Source organism: Taeniopygia guttata, chromosome 2 (assembly GCF_048771995.1).
Source record: "Taeniopygia guttata chromosome 2, bTaeGut7.mat, whole genome shotgun sequence".
Taxonomy (NCBI): domain Eukaryota; kingdom Metazoa; phylum Chordata; class Aves; order Passeriformes; family Estrildidae; genus Taeniopygia; species Taeniopygia guttata.
This window is the reverse complement of record NC_133026.1, coordinates 44583258-44596023: the sequence shown is the minus strand read 5'-3', so window position 1 is coordinate 44596023 and position 12766 is coordinate 44583258. Positions and strand designations below refer to the sequence as shown.

The window sequence follows — 12766 nt, the reverse complement described above, 5'->3', positions numbered from 1 at the left end:
TTCTGTCTGCGGCTGTAAATTGTCTGAAAGTCCAAATACAAGTGGTTGAAGTATCTCGATTCAGAGATGCTGTGAAGTACTGAGAGTATCCGGGTCAGGGGTGATACCATGTATCCAAAGTTTAAACTAGCACACAATCCAAAAGATCTTTGAGAAAATCACCAAGAAATCTAATCTTCCCCCAAGGAGCATAGGCTGATAATGGTAGGTGGAATGGGAAAGGGGTTGTGGAGAGTAAGTTGTGTGGGCTCAGTGCCACACCTCTCCCCATTAAAGAGAATAGATTTTGGGAACCTCAGGTTTTAGGTACACAGAGTTTTTTTGAGTAGGAAGGCTGTTAAACATTGTGCTGAAAGACTTAAAAGATGTATTTACAAATAAATTTAAAGGCAAGGTGAATTTTTTCCTCTGTTCAAGCATCAAAATGCACAGGGGAAAATTCCTCCTGCTTTGACTGAGACTGTCATGTGATGGGGATGATATATAATGCACTTAAAATTGTAATTTATTCCTATTCCAGATGGTTGTCTGTCTCTGGAATGATTTGGGATTTCCTTAAGGTGGCATAATCTCCAGCATGTTTTAGAATTCCCCTGCTGCTGTATCTTTTAATATATAGTTTTTAATACTTTTTAAATACTCTTTTTAATATAATCTTTTAATAGAACTATAAACCTTTGCAGACCTGCCCCAAAACTGCACTAGACCACAAAAATCAGTTATGTGTCAGAGCTTTAAAAGAAAAAAAAAATAGTCATCCATGAAAACAACTTCCTAAGTGAACAGGAATTAACTTTTCATGTTTACCCCTCATATAGGAGCCCCCTCTGCAATCCAGTGGATTTGTTAGCCTGTAGAAATAGTGCACCTGCTACCTACCGCAGAAAATTTGGATGGGCCCTTCGGCCCATGTTAGAAATGCAGGTTGCATTCCAGATGGATAAAATTAATTTTGCAACTGAATCCTCTTCCATGGGCTCTACACATGGAAAGTAACTCTCAAAGGCACCAGTAAGCTGTGTGTCTGGCTGTGGCCTTTCCCTTCTTTTTTTTCTCCTTGGCTCCAAGTAAGCTGTTTAACATCTTCAAGATGGTCAGAAAACACTGCCTCTGAGTGCAGTGGTACATCCTCACTGAATGCTTTGAATTCCAGGTCCTGAGATCGACCCTTTTTGGTATGTGGGCCGTGGTGTTCGCCCCATTGGTCGCTTTGGGAAGAGGCAGCTGAGAAGCAGCCATGGCAGCCCGAGGCCTGTGAGCAGACACCTGGATTTCATCTTGAATGCTTTGTGGGAGAAAAAATCATTGGACACAGAGGACAGTGACTGGTGATCTCTGTTCTCCAAGGCGGCGACCCAACCTCTGTTCTTTGAATTGTGTCCTCCCCTGCACCTCAGACCTACAGTTTTGCTTTTGCCTAGCAATCCCACGCTGCTCTTCTTTCTGCTCCTTGTGCAAGTACCTTCAAAAACAAACAGGTTCAGGGTGCAGGTAAAAGACAATGCATGGACACTAGCACTGAGTGCCACCACTGCTTATAAAAATGTTTCTTTATTGTGTATCCCCATCAATCTCTTGATCCTGTTCACTGCTAGGTTCACCGTTAGGTTTATCCAAAACCCACACAGGTTTTGGGCTGGGATTTAAACTCAGCAGTGTTAAATGTATCATGAAACCTTCCTGTCACATTTCAAAGTCAATGGCTCTTAATATATAAAAATAAAAAGCAATAGTTGGAAGAAAGAAAAAAAGGCTCTTACCAATTTTTAATGTACCTGCATTAATGGCATGAAATGCTGGTTCTCTGTATATAGCTTTTATAGAGATTGTTAACATCCACTTTTAAGAATATCTCCTTGAAGTACCCACCAGCCCTTCTTCCTGTATTGCTGGGGAGATATATTAATGAACAAAGAGGAGCTCCTATTGAAGATAAGTATTTTCTCCCTGCTGAAGAAAAAAATTAAAATTGGCTAATTGAACTCCTTGGAGTAGTTTTGTGCCTACTGCATATAATCATAAACCATAATCCAAAAGGAGCAAGGGCTTGAATGAGCTGATTCCCTTTAAAACAATGTCATTATTTCCAAGTACATTGTCTGAGCAAGCTAAAGTCACTCTTTGAGGATCACAAGCCATGTACTATCTACTCCATTAGTCCAAATCAATAAGGCTGGAGATGCAGGTCAATACCCCTATTTACTCATATTAATGTAACTTAGTTATATTACTTTTATAAGAAGTGTTACTTACAGTGTGTTTCATCTTAATTAATAACTATTAGCAGGAATAATACAGTTTTATCTATGGCTTATATCCAAAAAAGATAAGTTTACAATTTAGGTAATAACCAATGGTTAAATCCAGGCCACGAATCATTCTGCAAAGGATAAATTTGAATGGAATTCCATTTCTAGTTGTGTTTTGTGAGAATTACTACTAAAACTGAATAATGGTTGAATCAACCATTGCAGACATTTTAACCCTTCTTTCTCTTTTTGCACATGACCTGTCAGGAAGGGATGGGTTTTTATTATAAGGGAGTTACTTCCATTTATAATACAACAAAGCCGCTGACCCAAAGTGTTATTTAAAACCCACTAATTCTACTGAATGCTTTCATGGTGGAGAAGACATGCTGATAAATATTTTGATCCACATCCATTGCAAGGAACTTTGGAAGTGCAAGACCAAGATTATCAGCAGGTTTCTTGCTCAGTTTTTGCAGCAATCCCAAAGAGAGATCAAGAAATTCCACCTGAGAAACTGTGCTTGAGATGGTATTTCAGCCAACAGACTCGATGGTTTGGAGAAGGCTCACCAGCAAGTGTTCCTAACAGTATTCCTCCCACCCCAGCCCTAGAGGAGGAGGAGGTGTGAACCAAGCGTGTGCCCTTGCTCTCGGCAAACCCTGGCACCCCTGTGGAGATGCCTGTGTCCGGGTGTGGTGGTGTCATGCGTGCAGCTGTGGGTTCTGCACACTTCCGGGCCAAAGTGCACATAAATCCAAACAACAGAGAAGAAATTTTTTGTTTTCTTTATGAATCAAGTAGTTGAAAAGGCATTATTTTCATATATCGCTTTTACTCTTTTATAATTTCTCTTGACAATAATTCTTGGTGAGTATGCAGATAACAACAACAAGGCAAGCTTAATATTCACTCAGACTTAATCAAATAGGTCATATAGTCTTCATTTTACCCATTAAAATATTTTCATTTATAAAAATTAATCTAAATATAAATATTAACACTAAAGATTGAAATCACCTGATGACAAAATAATTCTTTGTGTGCTGTAACATATGCTTTTATGATTTTTTTTAAAATGGTAAATTATATCTTTGCACGTATTTGGCACGATAAACATTTGTAAAAATTCCAATGCTTAGAGCAGGTGGGATTTTTTTTTTAAGGGTTTTTTTTTTTTTTGCAATGCCTACACAGTACACATTTGTCTGTCAAAGAAGACTGAATATTTTAACATTGTAACACGATAATAGTTGCTTTTCATGCCTCTTAAGGAAAACAACCTACTCCAAACTTTGTTGGCTTGTTTAAATCACACTAACAGAACAAAAGCCAGAGAGTTATTCTATTGAAATTAGTAATTTCTGTATTGATATTACACACACAATATTAGTTATTATTTATTAGACGAATATGCAGACCAACCACCATTAATGACATTTCATAACACGCATACCTGCATAAACCAGAACCTGGGAATGTATTGTACACATACACAAGAACAGTCAATGGAGGAGGAGACTGAAAAATAAAAAAAATACTAGGCATCCTACTCTGTTTAATTTCCTTTACTGGATTGCATATATAAATAAAATCTATTTGTTTTATATATATATTTATATATTAAACAGAGTGGACCAAATTTATCCCTCCCATCTGTGCAAACCAATTTCAGAGAACTAGTATTATGTGAGAGTAAAAGAAGGCCTAATTTCACCCAGAATGAAGACATTGGGTCCGATCTTGGGCAGATGAAAATTCCTTGAAGGAATGGAGTCACACTTATGTATTGTAAGTGGGAAGGTGATTGTATTTATTCCAAGGATTCCTCACATGCAGCTGGACATCAGAGTACTGACAAGCTAGATGTCAAATGTAGATGGCAGATTTGCAACTGGCACTGTCTTTCCAATTAACCCATCCAGTCATTCCCTGTCTCTCCGACTTGCCCCCCTAAATCCAGTGTAGTCAGGAAATTTGTTTATTTGCCCAGCCACAGACATTTCATGGCCTGGTGTCCCAGGGAACTGCTTTCCTGCTGCATGGCAGGTAACATGTGGCACTCTGCTCATGGGTGTTCACTGGGAGCCCAGGGAATGAAGGAACTCTCCTCCTTCCTGGTACCCACAGCTCTTGGGAGAGCTCACCACTCCTTAATGCTGAGGAGAACTTGCCAGCCCATGCCTTCCTTCATAGCACATTTCACATCAACCCCATCTGCACTTGGGTACCTGCTCTGCAAGTGGTGTGGAAGGTAAGGGATTCATTGGCTTATCACCTCCTCTGACTACCTTCTTTGTATTCTTCAGAGCAAAAAAACCCACAAATTGGCAATGTTCTCCCACAAAAGGGTGCGAGGGACACCCTGTAAGCAGCATCCTCCCTTCTGGGCATCTGCCAAAGGGCCTTCTAGTTTGACTCACCTGTTAAGGGTCTCAAGAAATAAAAGAAAGAATATTACTATTCACAATCCAATTCAGAGTGGTCCAGTAGTAGTGGGGTGCATGTGGCACCAGCAACAGGCCCCAGCTACTCTCTGGTGGCTCCAGACTAGTATAGGAAGGGATGTCTGGGCTACATTTGCCTCCTTCTCAGAAACACTAGTGAATGCCAGAAAGGAATCTCATGCAAGCTGCAGCCACCCCACAACCACCAGTCAGTCAGCAGAGACCTCATCCCCAACACTTTCACCTCCTTTTTCCAATCTTAAAGGTCTGGACACAATTTATTCTGAACTACAGCATGGTCGGCCACCACCAAGTGGACAGTGCTGCCTAGAACAAGACATATGAAGGTGTTGGTTTCTTTAACAGTGTTCAGATGTTTCCAGACACTGGGACTGCAACTCGGGCGACATCTAGTCCACGTGTGTGGCCACCAGTTTCTGGTTCAGCATGACACCCCAGCTGCCTAGAGCAATATCCCTAGCTCTGGAGCTGGAACATTCAATCTGCGAGATGCACTCTCAGGAGAAGTCTTCTTCCTGCTACCAACCCTCCCAAGGCTTCCACTGACTCCCTGGGAGCAGAGCGAGGTACACAAATTCTCCTCTCCCTCCAAGCAGCTGAAAAGCAGCACACACTGCATAAAGTTGTTCTTATTGCTCGACAAGACAGATGCCCACATGAATAGTAAGAGGCCAGCAAATATGGATCACAGGTCTGCTTTGGCAGATTAATTGGCCTATAATTATAACTGATTGAGTGTACAAAAACATACTGCATTTTAAAGACTACATACTTTAGTACAATTGATAGGGAGAAAAAGTGCATCTTAAAATGTGGAGCCTTGCTTTTGAAACACAGCATCCTGTCTAGAGTCCTCTGAGAACTTTAAGGCAGAGTTTCCTGTAGCGGACCACAATGCTGAAGACTTGGACAGCTTTCTCAGTGAGGTATCCAAATGAAGCCCTATAAGTGAGGCTCTGTGGGTTCTTGAGGGTCCATTTTCAGCTGGACATACACAATGGCTGTTAGGAAAAGGCACTCTAGTGTACAGCCTTAGGCAGTGTGTTATTGGCAGTAGGGAAGAGTAAGTTTAGTACATCACAGCAGATCCTATAGCAGGTTCCTAGAGCAGAGAGGGACAGGAAAGAAAAAAACATGAGTGAAGAACTAAAAAAATCTGCTGAAGAACACAGCCATGTCCTTTTCCTTCTCACTTCCTCATGTATTTCCCACATGTCCTGTGGCAGACTGCTTTGGGACAGTCAGCTTTTTCCTTTATCCCTCTATGGCTGCTGTAGAAGAAAGGACTGACAGCTGTCCTGGGTGTCCTGAGGGAAGCCTCTTTGTTCAAGCCCTGCAGAGCCAATGTGTGATCTGTCTATCCCTTACATTCCACTTAGATAACCTTTTAACATTTCTCAACAATTACTGAAATTCAAGGTGACTCTCATCTGCCAAGTTACAACACACAGCTAGTTCTGTGAGGGTCTGGTTCAGAAGTCTGAAATTCAGGGCATAACTAATTTATTTATTATTTTAAAAATATGGGTAGCACGTCCCTGGAGACCTGGCAGCCAGGCTACATTATCACAAGCTGACATTCAGGAGCTGCTATTCTATAGTATATAGTCAGACATCTTCCAGGACACTGGTCATATTTGTTCAAGAGTTGCCTCAGCAGTCTCTATTTTTTTCCTCAAACTATCAAGAGAAGATTTCTGAAGATACTGAAATACAGCTGCCTACAAAGATACTGCTATCTCTCTATTTGACTGACCTTAACAAAGTTTTAAAAACATTTGTTTACCATTAAGTCCTTGGCAGTGCTTTTCCTTTCTTTAGTTCTTTGTGTTAGAGATCCTTGGAGCATGAAGTTTCTGTTAAACGTTCTGACAGTGGTAACTGGAGAGCCATCTATTTTTTCACCTGGGAAAAATACAAAAGGGGAGATTTTTCACATAAGAGATTGAAGCAGATATAAAAATACTTCTGAAGAGTCACAGCTTCTAGAGAGATAAAACTTCCCCTAAGATGTATCAGAAAAGTTGGATTTAATTTAACTTAAAAACAGCAGGCTTTGGTACTCCAGATAAATTAAAGTTTGAGGCCATGTCAATCAGTGGAATAACAAAAGAATAGTGCAGTGAACAAAACCCTAGAATTCTCAGAGACAATGCACTGCAGAGTTAAAAAAAACCCAATCAAGATCCACAAAAAAACCACAAAAAAACCATGAAAGAACAAAACCCATTTGATTTTATAAAGACATTTCACAGCCATTCTCTGACATACCAGGAATATTGCTGAACCATTTCATACAGACTGAAATCAGCAAATACAGACTTTAAGGAAGTGGTGGGTTATGGAGGGTGGCAGCCACACTGTGTGGTGCCCAGCCATGCTGCAGCAGCACCCCTCTTGCAAGGCAAGTATTCAGCATTCCTCATTTGCTTTTTCCAGCCTTCTGCCTCTGCTCTTGTTTACTTGTCACTGTTACAACTTTCACTGAAGAGAAAGGGGTGATGCTTTTAAATGTGACAAAGGGCTATTTTATATAATGCAAGTACATGGAAAATGAGGAGGATGGGACAGTCTATTAGGCTTTCTCCGTTCATTTCATAACTTAAACTTTTCCCTACTTTGCTGACCTGTACAATCTATTGAATCTTACAAAGAGAGTCTCTCTCATTTACATAATACTTTAGGCGCACCTTTTATTGGTGGAGCTGGAAGTTTTCTCCTCTGCTGTCTTGATGTGTCTATTGTATGCATCTGTAAACAACATACATGCATTACTCAATTCCATTATAGAGAAAGAGGCAAGATTTCCCCAATGTATATTTTGAATACTACATAATGTTCTGGCACCTGGTTTGTTTGCTTTTGATCCCGTTTCCTTGTCAGGCGAACACAGGGAGCCACGTTCAAGCCTGCAACAGTGAGAGCTGATATTCTGCTCTCAATATCTGAAATCTTCAAAGAAAATAAAAGAGAGAGACAGACAGATGGGGAGGGGGGAAAAGAAGTTTTAAAATTACTGTGGATGCCACTACTGAAATATAACCCTCCCCCAGTAAAATCCAGTTTAATAAGAAAATATAAACAGATGGCTAACTTCTTAAGCAATTCTGACACCTTCCTGCATTCTTTAGTCCTGACATTTAAAGGGGCTTAATTTGTTAGTAAAGATGGAGTAAAAGAACAATCCAACCTACCTTGTGACTCCAAGGAAGAGACATTTTACTCCTTTTGAGGAAAAAAAGTAAGGAGGAGAGAAAACCTGCATCTGCTATCTCCTGATTACCTTTAGCTGTATAATCCCAAATTCATTCAAGCTGTGTTTTAATGGGCTTCATTTGTGGGACACATTTCCTAACTCAAAATTAATTTCATACATGTGCAAAGTACATCCTCTGTTACAAAATCAAAACATTTGATCTTAAATATTTATAGTTCAAATGTATATGCATGTTAAACACAAGCATGCATAAATGTAGGCATACACTATATTAAAAGACTGAATGGAAAACAAATTGCCAGGGAAAAGTAGTCTGATATTGAGAGTAGTGGAGACAAGTATTGACAAAAGAGAAAGAAGAGTCAGAGAAGTCAGACATATAACCCAACAGCTGATGCACAATGACACTTGAAGCCACAGCTGGCTTCACTCTGCAGATCTTCCATTGGCCTCCTTGCACAGTTTAGGCCTCTTTCCTCCTCCCTCTCACCCCCATTAACAGATTTACTCTAAAATAATGAGCAAAGCCAACAAAACAAAACTGCCAGTTTACCAAGCAGTACAGCAATGCACTTCTGACATCAGAAACATGTCAGGCTCTCAGATCTTTGATCAGTCCTGAGTTGAGCACGCTTCTACTGTGTAAAATCACCAGGTACTTCCCATTAAACCCTGACAGAGTCAGGTCAGGGCATCTTGCTGGGTACAGACTGGGCAGTGGGCTGTCAACCCTTTGAGGTCTGGCAGCATATTTTGTTCAGCTTTTAGCACCAGATTACAATGTGTTCTGAGCCCCAGCCTTTCTGGAACCTGCTAGAGTGGTGCTAGATCACCATGCACAAGAGTTCTTGCCTTTGGCTGGGATGTGTGCTGCTTAGCACCTAAATCCCACAGCAGGCATGCAAGCCCTAGGCTCTGTCCTTGGCTCAGCCTCTGGCCGCCGTTGGCCTTTGCTGGCAGAAAGCTGCCAACAGTGGCATCTTTTGGAAAGTGCTTGACAAGCTGCTGATTGGATAAACTGCCTCAGACTCTTCCTGCTGTCTGACCAGGGCCATGCTCATGACACAGAATGCACCATGTCCAAAACCAAACTGAGGGAAGAAACAAAGAGATACAGTACATCTGGCTGGGCTAAGTTACACAGCTCAGTTATGCTCTGCTCAGCTTGTGATGCAGTCAGCATCCTTGGATCATCAGACTATGACAGCACAAAAGAATATTCAAAGTGTGTAGGGTGAAGAGGGTGTTAGGCAAGGCAGTGTGAAACCTGCAGATGGAGAGGAGCTGCTGTCCTCACCTGAAGCTCTGCATGATGAACCTGGGCAGCTGCTGTGGCCACCTGGTCCTCCAGATCAGCCAGCTCAGATTCCTCAGTAACACTGTTGATCTTGCGTGCGGCGTCTTCCAGGTTGGTCAGCTGCCCCTCCAGCCCATACACCGTGCTGGCTGTCAGGTACACCTGCAGGGCCAAGGTGGGGACAGGTGTCAGTGATTCCTGGTTTGTGGGCATGCAGGTTTGAGCAGATTGCATTTTCCATTATACCTGCAAGCTTCTCTGCTTGCTAGCCCTCTACAGGGAGATTTACCTGGCAGAGGAAAGTCATGGGGAAATAATCTGAAAAACACACATCCACAAAGAGAAGGGATGAACGAGGCGGCTGCATTACAGATTCCATAGGTGCTACAATTGTATTCCAAACCAGATTTGTTCCAGATTGATCAGCAAAGAAAAAAGTTAAAAAGTTTTCTTTTTTATTATTGATATTCCATCGCATAACACCCTAAGTCTACAAAGGGAAGTCTATAGATCACACCTCATATAAAGCCGTGTTTCTTTGTCCTAGGGTGATGTTATGGAGCTTGTATACCCAATCGTGTATTCTGTTTATGCTTGATATATGTTCTGTGCTTTCAGGACTGACTCTGAAAGTGAAAGTTTGTTTTGTCTTTTATCAACCTGCTCACCTCCCCACATGGTCTGTTGTCTAGGAGAGGCTAGGGCTTGCTTGCTGGCTTGCTTGCTCTTGCTCCTGCTTTTGCCTTTGCTTTTGCTTATTAGTTAGCTAGGAAGTCCAATTTTTTCCCTGGACTGTTTTTTGCCTTTCCCTTTCCTGAATGCCATCCAACCTGCTCCAGATTGGGACCTGGGAAACACCAAGAAACACTGAGAGCCTGCGCTTTGTGATCTGCAGCAGCCAGCCCCAGTGCCCAGAGCAATCCCCAGCGCCCAGACCCGGGTGACCACTCCCAGGAGAGACTTTCTGGATTTGTTCATCTCGTCAGAGTGGTGAAAGAGTTTTTTTCATCTGGTGTTGTTCATTTTTTGGTGCTGGGGAGTGTTTTGCTTGTTAAATAAACACGTTTTTTTCCCACTTCTCTCCAAGAAAATTCTTCCCAAACCAGGTGGGAGGGCAGGGACCATGAAGGTTTGCTTTCTGGGGGCTCCTTCCGGAGGTTTTCTCCCAAATTTGTCCTAAACTAGGACATTCTTTAAACCCATTTGATGCTTTCTGGCAATAAAAACTGCATGAATAACAGTTCAGCAGCAAATAGTTATTAACTTCCTATGGAGTAAATGTGCTTATATGTGTAATGATTTTACAGTCCATCCTGCTCTCACCCAAATAAGCAAAACCTTCATACCTGCTGAGCCTTTGAGTGAATCTGTGGAGGATCAATAGGTTTATTTGGGCCAAATAAGAGAGAATTTATAATTTAGAGACTTTATAATTCAGAGTTCTTCCCTAAAAATAAACAACTCTTACTATTTTCCCCCACCTCTGGTATCTATAACTACAGCTAAACCTTCAGGCCTTCAGAGCAGTAATTAGTGATACACTGTATCCCCTTGTTTCTTTTATTTCACAAACCCCCTAAGGTACATGGAGGTCACTGGTTTATACAAGAGGGTAAATTTCAAGCATTCAAGCTTTTGAGATCTGTGCAGAACCACATGAAAATACTGCACTTTCTGCCCATTTACTCCTTAGCTAAGAAACTTGTTTCCTTGAGGCTGGTAACAGCACAGTGGAAATGAAACATATATCCTGATTTCCCCCATTGCAATAGCAGTAAAGACTATGTTATTACAAACCTAGCATGAATTAAACATGGCTGTGGCTGACTTTAGGTTCAAAGGGCAAGCAGACAGGATCTGAAGAAGATCCTTCAACCAATTCCTTCATTTCATGTGTCTTCTACTCCTGCTATATCTGCTAACAATTCCTGGATCATTCAGTCCTTTGACGTAAGAGATATTCAAATAATTTATGGCAATGCTGTGACTTTATGAATCAAAATGGTGGAGAATGACCAGATTTAAATTTACTTTTTATTCCTTTTCTATTTCATTATTGTTTCTTAATTGCTTGAAATAGTTTTCTTTTTTCTTTGTGTCAGTTGTAGATATGTTTTTTCCATGCATGTGAGTTTGATAGAAACAAAATCATTACATCTGTACAAATTGCATCTTATAAGAACATTTCCTAACTGCAGGCATGAAATCTTTGAAACACATATCTGAAAGAAATAAGTGATCTGATGTAAAATTTTTGTTGAAGTACCTGGAGACACAGGGGGTCCATAAAGTTAATGTGATGATTTAAATAGAAACGCTCCTGGTTTTGTGGGGTTTAATTATTCTTACTGCTCATTTAAATGATACATCTTTTAAGTATGACATACCACAGCCAGTTTAGATAAAAAGGCATTTTTTTTTAGATTTCCCTGTGACATCTGAAAGCTTAGAGAAAGAAGAAATAGAACATTTTGAACAGCAGCATATTTAGAAAGTTAAAGAAAAGATGCATTATAAGTGCTGTGGCAAAAATCTCTGCAGAGTAAGATGTCTTTTTCAAGAGGGGGAAAAATTCCAAAGAAAATGGGACTGATAGAAAAATGCCATTTTTGTCATTAGTGTTCCTGTAACTCAATCAGCCCCTACATTTGTGAAATGTTAATGAACATTTTCCAGCTGGAGCTAAAGAAAATATTTTTCTAAAGAATGTTCCATTTACCTGGACAATTGTAACACTTCCAAACAGCAATGGTGTCCTTGCAGGTCTCCCCTAAATGATTCCATTATTCATTCATTCATTCATATTTAGATTGTGGAGACTTATTTTACTGTCATTTAGGTATGCACAACTTCCACAAAACCCCAACCTTTTGCTGGTACAGATGGCCCTACATTCTTCACACTGTTGCACGCACAGTCCTTAAAAGGCTAGAGAGAGCAAAAATGAACAAAGTGTTTATAAACACTCAGATCCTCTTGTAGAAGTTGCTGCAAAGAGGATGTGGTTCATGTAGATATGGCCCCAGCTGCAACGGGAAAAGTTATGGTTTCCTGCATTTCTAAAGGCACTTTCCCATGGAGTGTAATGGTGAAATCTTCAAACTGTGAAGTTTTTGCCATCTACTTCATGTCCTGTGTGGGACAGAGAAAGATGTTCTGTAGGGACACAGCAAGGCTGTGCTGGATACCTTGTGAATTCTGCAGAGAACTGGAGAAGCTAGACCAGAGATGCTGCAGCGAGGGCAAAGCCAAAGCAAGAAATGCTCTGCCTCTGTGCCCAGCGTCTGCTCAGTGAGAAATGCTTAGCCCAAATAAATGATTAAAGGCCACAGCACCACAGATGCCAAAGCTCCACATTGCTGGGAGGGATTATCAAAGTGCAGTTGGGAAAAAAAAAAAAATGCATCTTAGATAGTTTACAACACAGTTCTCCACAGAAAAAACAGGTGGGACTAGATTTCCCCAAGTTGCTCTTTGTCCTCCAGAATTTCTGAGTTCTTCTGAAGATGTGGTCCAGCATGCACTTGGATTTTTA

The 12766-nt window shown here is 40.9% G+C and overlaps 1 protein-coding gene across 9 annotated transcripts in view; it reads right to left on the bottom strand.

The window, feature by feature from the left end:
- Nucleotides 1-3022: 3022 nt before the first annotated feature.
- The window catches only part of MYRIP (myosin VIIA and Rab interacting protein), a 208743-nt gene continuing 198999 nt past the window's right edge, over nt 3023-12766 (bottom strand). For 8 of the 9 annotated variants that reach the window (XM_041714512.2, XM_030265139.4, XM_030265128.4 and 5 more), the window contains 5 exons: nt 9232-9393; nt 7565-7669; nt 7408-7468; nt 6504-6622; nt 3023-5819 (listed from right to left, as the gene is read on the bottom strand). In XM_041714512.2, the coding sequence (XP_041570446.1) occupies nt 5787-5819; nt 6504-6622; nt 7408-7468; nt 7565-7669; nt 9232-9393 (480 nt within the window). In that variant the 3' untranslated portion in view covers nt 3023-5786. The remainder of the gene's footprint in view (nt 5820-6503; nt 6623-7407; nt 7469-7564; nt 7670-9231; nt 9394-12766) is intronic. The other variant, XM_030265134.4, reaches the window with a different exon arrangement.